Genomic DNA, 14619 nt, shown 5'->3' with positions numbered 1-14619 from the left:
CAGGATGTAAATGAAGTACTATGTTGTCTAAGGAAAGACACCAGCAAGATCTGGCCTTCTTAGGTGTGACTGGGAGTTTTCTACCGTAGTATTCATCTAGGAACAAGGTATTTCAAGTTGATGCTATGAATGGACTAAAAACATCTATTTCATGAACTTTGTGAATCAAACTAACAGATAAAATCTATACAAAATGCTTCAATGCTTGGAGTGAAATGCTGACAGGGCAAAGCTGAGATACTTACATCACCACAAATCACAGAATAAATGTGGAGATTAAGAGATAAGGTACAACTGACTCCAACAATCTCTGAGAAAACAAAGCCTGAAAACCCAAAGCAGGAGAGAGAACTAGGGGGAGTACAAGGTACCTCAGCGCCGGCGTCTGTCCTTCTCCTAGGGTAACTTCACATGTAAAGGCATTTCTACATAAAGAAAGCCACGTTCAACATGTATCTATGAAGACATATGTGTGTACATATGTATACACACATACACAAAAATCTATGTAATATGATTTTATATCTAAAGCCATTTCTATATTAAGACTTATTAGGCATATATAAAGATATATGTGGATATAAACACACATACAGACATATAATTTTATATATGAAAGCATTTTATATAAAGAAAGTCATATACACATATACATGAAGACATTGTGCATATATAAACACGCACACAAATATATCTCTATATACATGTAATTGTATGTATAAAGACATTTCTATATTAAAATGTGTATATACACATATAAATGTAATTATCTCTATAAAGGCATGTCTATATAGACATACCAGACATATATGAAGACATATATAAACACATATGTAAAGGTATTTCTATTTATATACATGCAGATATATAGATCTAGCTCTCTATATAGTGATATGTAGGTATATTTCTATCTCCATAATCTGTATAAGCTGGACTTGTGATGCATATAGGGAACTCCCAGTTAGGAAACAGTTTACCAATGTTGATCAGCAAATAACTACTCTGCAATTTTTAGTCTTAGAAAATCACCTAGGGCACTAAAGAACTTTACTGATTTGTCCAGGACACACAATGAACATGTGTCAGAGACGGAACTAATACCTAAGCCATCCTGACTGGCAAAACAGGTGTAAACTTAGAGCATACAGACAAATAAATATAGACACACATACCAGTATATACACACAGTGTGTAAATACAGCTGGATAAGATAAATGGACCTGGAAGCAGGAAAATCCGAGTTCAAATCTAGCTCATACGCTTTTTTTTCCTTTGGGGGGAGGCTATCGGGGTTAAATGACTTGCCCATAGGGGTGGCCAGGTGGCTCAGTGAGTAAGAGCACCGGCTCCAGTGTTGGGATGACCGGGAGATCGAATCCCAGGCTCAGACACTCAGCACCACAACCAGAAATAACTGGCCGTGTAACCTTGAGCAAGTTATTTAACCCCAATTGCTTTAAAAAAAAAAAAAGTAAAGTCTAAATGACTTGCCCAGGATCACATGGCTATTAAGTGTCTGAAACAGGATTCTAGTCTAGGTCTTCCTGATTTCCAGGGCCAGTGCTCAGTTACTGCACCACCTGGATGCCCCTTCCTCATATACTTCTTAGCTCTGTGAGCCTAGAAATGTCACAACCTCCTTCTGCTTCAGGGGCTTTATCTGTAAAATGGGGATAATAATAGCACCTACCTCTCAGAGCTGTTATGAATACAATAATATTTGTAAAGTGATTTGCAAACCTTAAAGCACAATATAAATGTTAGCTTTTGTTATTATTGCTGTTGCTACTATTATTATCATTATTACTACACCTATGGTTCCAAGGTACTTATTTAGAAGCAAAACAAAGGAATATTATCTTTTTCGTTCCTTGAAAATAAAAGCAAATACTACTGGTTGTGGGTACTAGAATAGTTCCTCACAATTCACACAGAAGCTACGTAGGCCAGTGAAATGATAGGATCATAGATTCAGGGGTGGAAAGACCCGAAAGGTCATCTGGTCCAACCCTGACATTTTACAGATAAAGAAACAGGCTCAGAAGTTCCATGATTTGCCCAAGGTTTCACAAAGACTAAGTGGTACAAGCAGCATTCAAATTCAAGTCTTCCAACTCCAAATCCAAAGCTCTTTCTACTGTGCTCTGCCTTCACGATTTTCTGGAATACTTCCAATTTTGAGAAAATAATGTACACTTTTAACAAGGCTTAGAAAAGGAATATTCTTTTTATGTTTGAATTTTGACTCAGAGGGGCGGCCAGGTGGCACTGAGAGTAAGAGTGCTGGCCCCGCATCGGAAGACCTGGGATTGGTTCCGGCCTCAGACACTCAGCACCCACACAAAAAAAATAACTGTCCGTGTAACCTTGAGCAAGTTATTTAACCCAGATTGCTTTAAAAAAAAAAAAAAGAATTTTGACTCAGCATAGAGCTCCCAGTTACACAGGGCTTTACAGTTTACAACATGCTGTCTATATAACAATCCTTTATGGTAGACAGGCAGAAAAATTAATTATTATCTCCATTTTACAGATGAGAAAACTCACACAAAGGGAGGATAAATGATTTACCTAGGTAGTATCACATAACTAGTAAGTGATGAAATTTGTTCAAATGTTGTTTGTTCATCCTTCATTCTCCAAAGAGGACATCATAAGGGCAATGTCTTGACTTGCTCCTGGATTGGACTGAAGTAAGGTAGAGCTGTGGCGAAGTCATCAGTCTCACTTTTTCCTCTGGAGCTCAAATCTTCTAATTCTATTATCAGTGCTCTTTGCATTACTATGCCAGTTAGTAGAACTAACTGGTATTAAAGAAGAACAAATGATCCAAAATGCTATCATGCTACCTTTAAGGAGGATCCCAAACCATTTCCACCATCCCACCTAGGTCTTACCTAACCTCCCTCCTAAGTCAATTTCTCATTCCCACCCCAGTGGCCCTATCCCTGGGTAAAGTATCTCCCATTTATTCTGTCTTTATCTTGTTTCTACATAGTAGCTTGCATATAGTATCCCCATTTGACAGTGTGCTCCCTGATGGCAGGGATTGCCTTTTGCCTTTTTTCCATTTTTCAGTGCTTTTGCACAGTGCCTGGGACATTTATAATACAAGTTTACTGAGTGTCTAGAGGGGTTTAGGTTAAAATCTGTGCCAAATCCATAGCCCCTACTATTATACTCACCACTAAGAAGAGCTAAAAAAAAATACCATTTCTTTTACTTCTCAAAAAAAATTATTTATAATCACATTTCCTTTTTTCTTTTAATTCAAGCCCTGAACAGTTGCAATATCATAAGCTGTTCCATTCTTCCTTCTGAGCCACCCAAAAGAACAAGGCCAAGCCAACAATTAATAGGAGATTATTTTCACACAAAGGGCAAGGGAAAGGCTCATAATGGATGCATATGAGTGGGCTGTAACACGGAACAGATCAATGAAGAACCCAGAACATGCTCAAAAAAAAGGATGGATTATATACAGACCAAGCAAAGGAGTGTAGAGAGGGGAAAAGACCCATGCATACTGGGGGACCCTCTGTGGTTAACTTAAGACAACAGCTACATAACATGGGTGGGCATCAAGGGGTTGCAGTCTGTACTGATGCATGGAACAGCCATATTAATGAAATCACATAGTCCTTTGAGTATTGAACAATTTTTTGACCATACAATTCACTGGACTAACAAGAAGGCTAAGGTTTAACATAATTATTCTGATCACAGTGATAACAGAAGTCATCATGCCAGCATCCTAGGGATTCATTTATAACTCCACCTCTGGGCCAGTCAACTAACTCCTTAAAACAGGAAAAAAGTTCACCATATCACCAGGTCAGGGTTGCCCACTTTGAGATCAACCTATTGGTACATCACCAATAACCCTCTCTCCAGGGATAGCCAGAATGCTTAGGGAGGACCCACCTCCACTCTGATTAGATCATGCTTCCACAGCAATTTAGGTTTTGAGGAAATTGCAAGTAGCTCCACATGCTAAAAACACTGGGAATCCCTGTCATGAACTATTGGTTACAGGCCTCAATGACTATAAAGAAAGGTTTGAAAAGATTACAGGACTATGAATCAAGAGACTCAGGTACAGACCAAACTTTGCCATTTGCTTTGGTCACTTCAACACTCTGGCTATCAGTTTCCAAAGGAAATCCATTTGCACTAAGGTCCCTTTCAGCTCTTAGAGAGAAGACGCTACATGTGAGGTAAGCTCAATATTGTCATCATCATGAAAACACAAGACTAGATCCTGCCAAATGAATCAGTTATGGGTGACTTAGACATTAGGAAAAATGCATTAAATGTTTTTATTAGGGCACCATATAGATTTTATGTACTGGAATTAACATTTATTGAAATGATAGAAAGCCCACTAGCCTGAAAAAGTACCTTCAGCTATCTCCCAGAAAGTATGGCTTATTCATCTTGCAGCAGATGGTTCCAGGACAAGCCCTCCTAGGACAAGCCCCTCCCCCACCCAGGACTTCACTGTTAGAAGTGGTTGCCAACCATTCAGAAACAGGATGTATTTTTTTAAGGCTCATGGGTCATGTCATGGTATGTCATGTCCAAACCACCACGTGCTCTTTGTTTTCTGGATTGTTTTCTTCTACAACCCAGACCATGCCAGCCAACCACAGATGAGGGGGGCCATCTTCTCCTCAGTGAAAGCAGGCCCCACCCATTGTGACATGATTTTAAACCAAAGATGTGCGATCTGCAATGCATCAACATGAACTATGTTCCAGGACTTTTTGAACATTTAGTACATTTTTAGGCAAAGAGGAAAAAAAAAAAGATGGCCTTCTCCCTGGCAGATGGCATCCTAAAATAACCACAAAGATTGAGGAGCCTCACTGCCCAGCTGTTTCTCCTTCCTTAAGGATATGCACATTTCAAGTCCACAGCTGTCAATTCCTGATGAATAAGTTAAGATCAATGCCACTTAGTAGCACAAGAGTAGAAGACCAAATGGAAAGATTTTCAGCTTTGTCAATTTCCCCCTCTGGCCCATCATGGAAGCTGGAGTTGCCTCTAACCAGGCACGAGTTATTCTAGACTGGGAGAAGGGTAATTAACAACAATTCTTTTCAGATCACCCCTACCCCTATTCCTCTCAAAATGGGCCTAAACAGATCCACTTCGCACTTGAAAGATCTGCTGAAAAGAGCAAACAAAAATCTAGGCTTTGCTCTTTGCCTCCTCTACAGAAAGTTTTTGACAAATTTTAAATGCTACTGGGAATACTACAATTCATGTTTTCTCTTGCTTTCAAAGCCAAGATGAGTGACTCAAGTGCTTTGATCAATTCTAAAGTTTAACTCTAGCCTGCAAATCAATGTTCCCAACTTCTGATAAAGGCAGTGAGAGACTTTTATGTCCACCCTCCACCTGGGCCCTCTCCTGATTTTTATCCCCTCTCACAGCAACATACATCCAACCATAGTACAGATTCATTCATTCAAAGAACCTTTCTCCAGTCCAGTTCTCCCCTAAGGTGCCATGGATATACAAAGTTGGACCAGTCTTGGTCCTTGCCCTCATTTACAATCTAATTAAAAAGGAATTAAGAGGCAGTAAATCTCTTTAACATAAGAGTATGCAGGAAAGGTGGTGGTGAATAGTCCAGGAGACCCAGAGTTCAAGCCTAGCCTTGGAAACATATTATGCGATATAACCCAGGGCAGTGCCCCAAGGCAATTCTCAACAGATTGCAGAGAAGGTACAGGTCTGTTTTAGTACTAGGAGTTTGTTTAAATGGAGTGAGTTCCCTATAATGGTGAAGCCCTAGATTCAGTCCAAAGAGAAAAGTCTGTGGTCAGTGCCACAGGACTGGCATCATGGAGGCATGACCTGGAGGTTATTACTTGTGGCTGATGTGATCAAGCCAGATACTGTAGGGGAGCGGAGATCTGGGCTTTGATAAGATGGTACCAGGCAAAGACTATGCTGGCTGGCAATATGGGCAGGAAGAGGGAAAGAGCAAAGGAAGAGAGATGTGTGCTCTGGGAAAGGTTCAAACAGTTTAGAGCAGATTGCAGTAACTTCAAACACTTTAAGGATGTGAAGTGCTCTTCCCTCAACAGACCTGTGGGGTAGACAGACCTGGTATTGCTGACTATTACCATTTTAAAGATTAGGAAACTGAACAGCTAGTATAATTACTGAAGACTCATACCTCTTGACTCCAGTTTCAATACTCCCTTTCCCTGACTCCATTCAATCTCTACAAGAGTATATAATGGGAAGAAATCAAAGGTGAAGGTGGAAAGATAGACTGAGGCCATAGGGTAGAAGGCCTTTACCAGGCTAAAGAGGTGTGATGGAAGGAAGCTAGTCAAAAACAATGACAAATTTAGAGTTATAATTCCCCCCTCTTGAACAAACAAAAAACTCCATGGGGGGAGGGAAGGAGGGAGGAATGGTCACCGTTCAAACACTACAAAAGAGATTCAAGGGTCTGAAGGTTAATACAATGAATACTCACAGGAAAACATAATTTCTAATACTTCTAGACAGTCCTCCAATGATAAACGGGATAGTATACTGGAGAGAGTGCTGGATTAGGAGTAAAAGGAGTTGGATTCGAATCCTGATTCTGCTACTTATTTCCTTGGTAGCTTTATTTCCCCTCTGGGCCTCAGTTACTTCATCTGTAAAATAAGGTGTTGGTCTAAGGTCCCTTCTAGCTCCAAACATGTAAACAGTTTTCCCCTCCTCTATAAATAAACAGCCACTGCTGAGAAACAATCATTAACCCCACAGCTCTGAGAGGTTGTTAGTCTTTTTTCATTAAGGTTACCAAGCTAGGTACCACTAGGTACTACCAGGAACCAGCCTAGACAATTTGAGCCATTATTGATTTTTTTTTTAAATCAAGCAACTTCCAAAGGAAATTTACTATATTCTACAAAAAATAATTCTGGATCTAACACTAGTTAACTTGATTTTATTAATAGTAGATATCTACATACTGATTGTTTTTCCCCTCAAGAATAACATAATACTAATATGTCCCTAATAAAGCTCCCAGAGACTCAGGTATAAGGTAAGCAGTGCATTTCCCTTGAAACCTGGATGAACTGAATTTCTCAGGAAGTTTTGAGCAGTGGGAGGAAGAAACAGAGCCACTTGCCAGTCAGCATCATTCATATGTAAGTCAGGGAAGCGCACCTGGTACTTGCAAAACCGTGGTAAATACTATAAAATAGTATATATACATATATATATATATAAATAGTATTATAACAATCGGAAATGGGATAGATCCTGAGAGATGATTTATTGCACTCTCCTCATTTTACAGATGAAAAATACTGAGGCCTTGAGAAGTAGTCATTTGTTCAAGGTCACAAACGTTGTAAAGGAACAGGGTCAGGATTTGAACCCAAGACCTCCTGACTCCAAACCCAGCAGTCTTTATCCTTTATAGCATTGCCAGGTCATACCCAGCTTACAATAAAAGCAGACAAAAGCTGGAAAGAAATCATACTCTCTGGAGGAACAAAGGTGAATGATTTGACTGGAGTGTCAGTCCAACCAATTTTAAACCAGGAAGCTGACATGAAGTGGGGTAAGCATGAGGAGGGGGTTGTAGCTACTGAATGGCCTTCCCCAAAACAAGTTTCTGTTCCCATTCCCTGGAAGAACACCCTAACTTAGAAAAGTTAATTAAGGGCCTAAGACCATTTCTAGTCACAGCTTCACGGTCTCCCCTTTCCCCCCACCAAGCTGTTTCTACTGAAAGGTACCCAGCATTTGAAATTTGCCAACTGTTTTAATTTTCATCCAAGAAAAGTCTGCCTGACTACAACAAGGCTCTCTCTTCTCTAGTCAAGAGATGACCAATCCATCAGTCACCGTGGGGGAAAATACAGCCCCAACAACATCCACTGAGCTATTTCAGGCAAGATGTTTTACTGCTGCTTTATTACACAAACTGATTATGTTTAAAGCTCCCCGAGGAGAAGGGACTGGGGGAAAAAAAGATCTTCAGCAAAGACCTCTGTTGGCATGGGCAAGAGGCAGTGAAATCTCCTTGGGGAATTAACTTACTCAAGTACCATCGATCAACATTTGAAAACCCACAGAGAGAATGACTGAGCCCTCAGCTTCATCCCTTGCCTGTAAAAAAGGGTTCTGAAAGAGTTAAATTGTTCCAGGCAAAAGGGCTGAGCTTATTCTATCAAAATGCTCCAGATGGAAATCGCAGAATTTCACTCCTCGCCTCTGTGGAGCACACACACTGTTCTCCTATGGCAAAGGAAGAAAAAAAAAAACAAGACCTACAATGTTCTCAAGAAAGAGAAATTTTACTTCCAGGCACACAGTACGACTCTGTTTCAGACTATTCCTCCAGGAATATTTGCATTAACTGTCAATCACATGCTTTCTGGAAGACTATAAAAACTTAAGGATATGAAGAAGTAGAGGGGGGAGGCAGGGCAGGGAGGACCCTCCAAAGACATGACAATAGCCTAGACTATATGAAATTATATTAACTCACCCAAATATTATCCTTCTATCCTTGGTGACATTACCTACACCTCAGTATTGTATCAGCTCAAATCTCAGCAAAGGGACTAATACCCTAGAAACCAAGGGGCCCCAGAGGCATGGCTGTGGAATCTGACCAGACACCAAAAGCTCTAATTTTACTAAAGTAATCTGAATCCCCACAAACCAAGAAACAGTGTTCTTGTCTTCAGGAAGAAGACAAGTTAGGCTGTCTCAGAGGGCAGCCCCCAGCAAAACCACAAAGGGATTGATGAGGTTGGGCCTTACAGCCTCAAAAGTGCTATATGGGAAGGGGGAAAAGGAAACCACAAAGAAGGCAAGAGAGGGTCTCAAAAAGTCCATTCTATTCTAAGATTTAAAATTCATTCAGATGACTCTGAAGCAAGGCCCAAGCAGAATAAAGACTAACTGTATCCAACAACCATTGTAAACTCAGGGTAGAGATGGTCTTTTTTTTTTTATTCCTAGTACCTAGCAGAACAAAGGCTAGTGAAAAGAAAACGGGACAGGTAATCCAAAAACCTGGGTTTTAATCCCAATTCTGCCCTTAATTGGCTGTGTGACCTTGGGTAAATCCTTTCATCTCTGGGCCAGTTTCCTCATCTGCAAAATGAGAGGGTTAGACTGGATTATTTCTATGGTTCCTTCTAGCTTCCTGATGCTATAATTCTATACAATGTCAATGGGAAAAGACTGGAGGGAAAGAAAACTCTTCTGTCTGTGGCAAGGTTAAAGAGAAACCTCAAAGATCCAACTGCATTACATCATCTCAAAGAGAATGTTTGTAAATATTCGAGTGTTTAATTTCCCAACAGGAGAATTTCCAGAATTCCTTTACCAACTGGATCAGTAGCTAAGATGATTCTATTAACACCTTTCAGTCCTGAAGCTTCCTAAAAAATACATGTGTAAAATCACTTTGTACCCTTAGTCAAATGGGGTGCTTCTGAAGAGAACCTGGAAAAGTGGAAGTTATTAACTCTATGGAAACAGTTCTGAACAGGATGTGAAGGAGAGGCACAGACCTAGTTATAATGAGAGGGGGGATTCCAACCAGCAGACTGAAGCCAATCTGGACAGGACACAAAAGGCCAGTGGCCTATTGTTTGCAAAAAGAGTCAGGGCTTATCAACCAGGACAAGAGGCCAAGACCTCACTCAGTTCTAACTCGAAGCCACACCCCTCCCAGTCCAGCACAACTGGATCTAGGATTGAGTCAGCTCCCTAACCCTGCTGTAAACCTACTGGGGCTTTCAGTCAATTGATGAGAGACCCTTCAGAGCACACTCTAGAAGCGAGCTAACTGAGGAGATAAAGAGATCCCAGCATGGTGGGAACTGCAGATTAAGCCTCTCCAGCAGAAGTGATCAACTGGCTTCCCATTTTAAAGCCTCCCAAGCATTGGTTGGAGGAAGGAAGGGTTACAAAGCTCTCCCTAAGTCCTCACTGTTGTAAAAAGGTTTCCTAACATAGATACAGGGAGAGGAGGAGGGGACACTTCCCTCCACCCTGAAACAAAGGAAAACCTAGATTTCCAGCCATGTGTTATAACATTCAAGGCCTATTTCCCATCCCCCAGCTGATGTCTCACTACAACAAGGCACATGCCTATCTCCAGTGACTGATTAGCTGGCCAGGTTGAGTAGCCACACAAATGTAGGTTGTGTGTTCTTCATTAACAGGCAGGAATCCTGGAAATGAAGTGCAGTAATGAATCTGGGAATGAGCTACAGGAATGGGAATTCACTAGTCACGTCTATCAGTGGACCTAGGAGAACTGAGAACTGGTCACTTGCCTCTCTATAAGTTTACATTTTCATTCCTGTTTTGCAGGGAAATAATTTAAGGCTTCAAAATAAAAAGGGAAAGAACAAAAGGTTAAACATAGATCTTTCTTTCCCTTTTCCAGAAGAACCACAACCCTGGGGGATGCACAATTCAATTCAAAACCCATGTCACCATATATAAATTCAGGGTGTAGGGGGAAAGGATGGAGGTGGGTGCCTTGATTTCTACTCTCAGTATAACTGGCTGATCCTAGATATAGCAGGGCTACCAGGGACCAGGGAGATATGAATAGCCGCAGATGTTCCTGGACTGTTTTCTAATACCATAGAGTCTTACATTCTGAAATAGCTGCAGTAAAGAAAAAAAACCCACTAAGAAAAAAACCACCCTTATAAACCCAACCTCTGCAGGAGCTTTCCAAACAGAACACCTTCTCCAGGTTGCCTCTTCCAGCCCAGTCTGTGAAGTCCATTTCCAAACACCTGTCAGATTTCAATCATTCTAAAGAAACAAACCCAAAAGCAGATTGCCCCTTTTATCCTTCCAAAGACCACGTGCCCCTCCCCCCCATCCAGTCTAGTCAAGGTAAAGGGGCACTTAAAATGATGGCCCGGCCCCTGGGACAGACCTTAAAGCTCTGGAAAATCTCCATTAGTGCCTGTGGCCCCTAGCCCTGCCATCCTTGGGTGGTACACACCCTCCTCGGCCCTTCACCCTCACAGTCTTCTTCTCTGAATAAAACTCCCCCACCTGCTCTATCCAGGGAAATGAAACCTTCCCAATGAGCTACAATAGACTATATTTAAACATGTGAATATACATGTATGTATATATGTACATAGATACAATACATATGAACGGGCTGGTATATAAGTACAGTTATTTTTTTAAATCACCTACCTTTGACCTGAGTATCGTATTCTGCTATGATCTCCTTATCCTTTTTGAATTTAGCTGGAGACGTCATGTTTCTTTCCTAATTCAGCTCCCAAATGGATAGATCCACCCGAAAAAAAAAATCGGACCACTCAAATTAAAATCCCCAAGATTTCCTCTTCCGAGGGTCGATGCGTCTCCCAGCAGAATCCAGCGCTCCGGGGAGCCTCAGTCCGTAGGAAGGCTGCCGGCTGGGGTGGCAGCAAGCGGCCAGCGCGGCGGGAACATGCAGATGTTGGGGGTGGTGGGGGCCGGGGCGGAGCAGCGGCTTCTGTTTCCTAGTGTCGAGCTCGAGCTCGGAGCCGCAGCATCAGCATCAGCCAGCGGAGCCGCAGCGCCGGGAGGCTGTCCTGTGGACTGACATCAACGACACAGGCAGGGAGTGGAAGTCCTTCCGCACAACAACATGGTGTGGGGGTGTGGGGATGTGTGTTAGCTTGGCTGTGTCAGTGTCGGTTCGAGGGTGTGGGTGTGTATCTGGACGTGTGTGCCTGTGTGTGTATGTGTGTGTATGGGGGGGGGGGGATGATTGGATGGTGCCTTCTTTTTTGTTTGGTTTTGTTTTACGGGCTCCTGAGATGATGCAAATCAAATCCCAAATGGGAGCAGCAGCAATGCAGGATCGGAAGTCGTTTTCTTCGGTTCACTTGCCTGTAAATGCAGAAAAAAGGGGAGGGGGGCGGGGGGGGAAGATGGAAAAGGGGGTATCAGTCGGAGTGCAGATACAAATACGCAGGCTCAGGGTGGGGGAGGTGATATCTTCCCAAACTAGGGACCACTGAGGCCAAGCCCCATTCACCTCCACCCCAGGAGGGTGGGCAGGAGGGTGGTGGAGGGAGGTGCAGCAAGGTCAAGAGAAAGGGGAAGCTCCCTCTGAATTTAAAGAGACAAAATCACTTCAAAGCGTCTGCTCGTTCGGAGCCGGGGGAGGGCTGCAGAGACTCAGTTTAAGCCCACTAAACTGCTGCAGCCACCCACCCCACCCGCCCCAAATCTTGCCAAACCTGAACAGTGCCGAGCCCCAGCCAGTCTTCCTGGTCTGGACTTCGAAGACCCCTCACAGATGTGGTGGCCCTCGGACCCCGCCCCAAACCCAGTATCTCCCCTAGACATCAAAGGGCGATCAAAAGGCGAGGACAGGAGGAGAGGGGGTGCGGATGCAGTTCCCAGCAGGGACAAGCTACTAGCGCACAACTTTTCCTCCCCTTCCTCCTCCTTGCTGTTTTGTTTTTGGTTACTAGCTTCCCTTGGCAGCAAATGTAAAAGGCTAGGGGATGCCAGGGGGAGGGCGAGGTCTGCAGGGAAAGGGGGGAACCCTACTCTGCACCGGCTACATCCAGAGGAAAAATGTGGCCGGCAGAGGCAGGAAACGGGGCCGCAGTCTGGCCAGGACACCGCCAGCAAAGCGCGGAAGGGCAGCCCTGCCTTCAGCCCTCGCCTCCCTCCACTTCTTCCCCCCACTCCCCAGGAGCCAGCTTTCCTGCCTTCCCCCAGCCCAGCCCATCCGGGCCTGCGGGGATCAGCCCCTCGAAAGCAGGGGAGCCCCCTCCTCCACCAGCTCTCAGACACATCCCCACCGCCAAATTCCAGATCCCTTGGGGGCGCATTCCAGCTTCTCACCCCCTAAAGGTGCCCGACAGAAGGAAGGTTCGGGGAAACGCGAGCCGGCTTCTGCGTGAGCCTGGTCGCATAACGGGCTGCGGGGCGTGCTGGCAGGCAGACCCTTGAACGCCCCTCTCCTTCCTTCCTTCCCTTCCTCCTGCCCTCACCTCAGCGCTAAGCGAGAGGAGCCCGCCTGTGTCTCCCCCTTCTCGCGATCGAAGGAAAAGACAGCGGGAGGAAGGGAGGAGGGAAGCAAGGAGGGAGGAGGGCCGGCGTGGCTCCCGGAGGCAGGAAGGGGGGGCGGGGATGAATGGAGGGGAACGAGGTGGGCTCCACCACTTGGCCGGGCGGAGACCGCTGCTGAGGGCGGGGGAGGGCGAGCAGCCGCTCGACAGATCTCCGGAGAGGAGCGCGCTCCTGGGGCCAGGACCGCCGGATCCCGGAAGGCTGGGCCAGGCCGGGGGGCTGAGAGCTGCAAGTTAGAGGGCTGGACCGAGGGAGGGAAGCAGCCGCAGCCAGGGCGCAATTCTCTGGAGCGCGCTGGGGAGAGCAAGGCACGAGGCACCCGGCCCCGAGCGTGCACCGAGCGCAGACGGACGGACGGACGGTGCCGCCTGCCGGGCTCGGGAGGCAGTGAGTAATTAGTCAGCGCTGCCTCCCGGTAAGGGGAAGGGGCTGCTTTGCTGGCTGGGAGGGTTGTCAGGTGCCGGAGGACGTCGGAAAGGGATTTTGGGAGTCCTGCGACGGAGGCCAGCCAGGAGAAGGCGAGGGGCTGTGCACAGGGGATTTGGGAAGGGTCTCCCGGAGCCTGGACCGCCGGCTGCCGCGCAACGGGATGGCGGAGAAACCAGGGGGACAGCGGATGGTGCTCTTCCCTTCCCGCCCCAGTCTCTGGTTCCCTCCTGGAAACCAGGAGGAAGAAAAGAAAGAAGGAAGGAGCCTTTACCTGGCTCCGGCGCGGCTGGGTCCCCCGGCCCCGGGAACGCTTTCCCTTCTCAGTTCCCGCCCATCCACCCGCTACTTTGCAGCTCTCTTCCCTCCCCCACCCCCTCTGCGAACCTCGGTCTGCTCTACCGATTGATCTTGGAGAGCAAACCCACCGGCTTGCCAATGATTGCCCGCCGCCTCTCGACTGACGGACGCTGGAGCCATTAAAAAAGGCTGATCCCGCCCCTCCACACCTACCAGGGAGCAAGGTTGGCCTGGAGAAATCAAAGGGCGTGGTCCATCGTTCATGGGCGGAGTCTTGGAACGAGCCCCACCCCTCGAGACCTCCAACTAAAGTAAAAAAAAAAAAAGCAAGGGCGGGGGAACAAGACGTTCAGCAACCACACGCGAACTCGAAAGGGTAGGCAGAACCAATTGGGTCGTGTCAAGGGGGCGAGGCGTTGCGGGGAATTTTCGCCAATAGAGAATAAGAATCTGAGGGGAATGTCTAACGTCTTCCAATTGGAAGCTCGAAGGGCGTTCTCTTTCCTATTCACTGGGGCTAAAACGAAGACTTGCCTAAACCTCCTTGAAGTCCACCAATCAAAATCGGAGGCGTAGCCAAATTCTTTCAACTGGTAAGCAGGACCGAACAGACACCGTTCCGGGGCGGGCTAGGCAAGGTTCTCCTCCACTCAAATCTTTCACCTGGAGGCGTGTCTAGAATCTTCCAATGGGGGAAGAAGGCGTGTTCCGGCTTCCCCCCAATAGGAGCGCGACGTTGGTAATTCAAACTGACAGCCGGTCAGGAAAGGCAAAGGAGTAGAGTGAAAACGG

General features: G+C 45.3%; 1 protein-coding gene across 10 annotated transcripts in view; it reads right to left on the bottom strand.

Annotated features, from left to right (window-relative positions):
• Positions 1–14171, bottom strand: part of SRGAP2 (SLIT-ROBO Rho GTPase activating protein 2) — a 259458-nt gene extending 245287 nt beyond the window's left edge. For 5 of the 10 annotated variants that reach the window (XM_069074706.1, XM_069074712.1, XM_069074713.1 and 2 more), the window contains exons 1-2: positions 13802–13946; positions 11218–11904 (exon numbers count right to left, since the gene is read on the bottom strand). In XM_069074706.1, the coding sequence (XP_068930807.1) occupies positions 11218–11284 (67 nt within the window). In that variant the 5' untranslated portion in view covers positions 11285–11904; positions 13802–13946. The other 5 variants (XM_069074711.1, XM_069074709.1, XM_069074707.1 and 2 more) reach the window with 5 other exon arrangements.
• Between the last annotated feature and the right edge of the window lie 448 nt (positions 14172–14619).

This window comes from Petaurus breviceps, unplaced genomic scaffold, assembly GCF_028583685.1.
Source record: "Petaurus breviceps papuanus isolate PSGF00001 unplaced genomic scaffold, PetGlider_PUasm1.0 90895, whole genome shotgun sequence".
In the NCBI taxonomy this organism is placed as follows: Eukaryota; Metazoa; Chordata; class Mammalia; order Diprotodontia; family Petauridae; genus Petaurus; species Petaurus breviceps.
The sequence above is the reverse complement of the archived record's forward strand: the minus strand, read 5'-3'. Positions and strand labels throughout refer to the sequence as shown.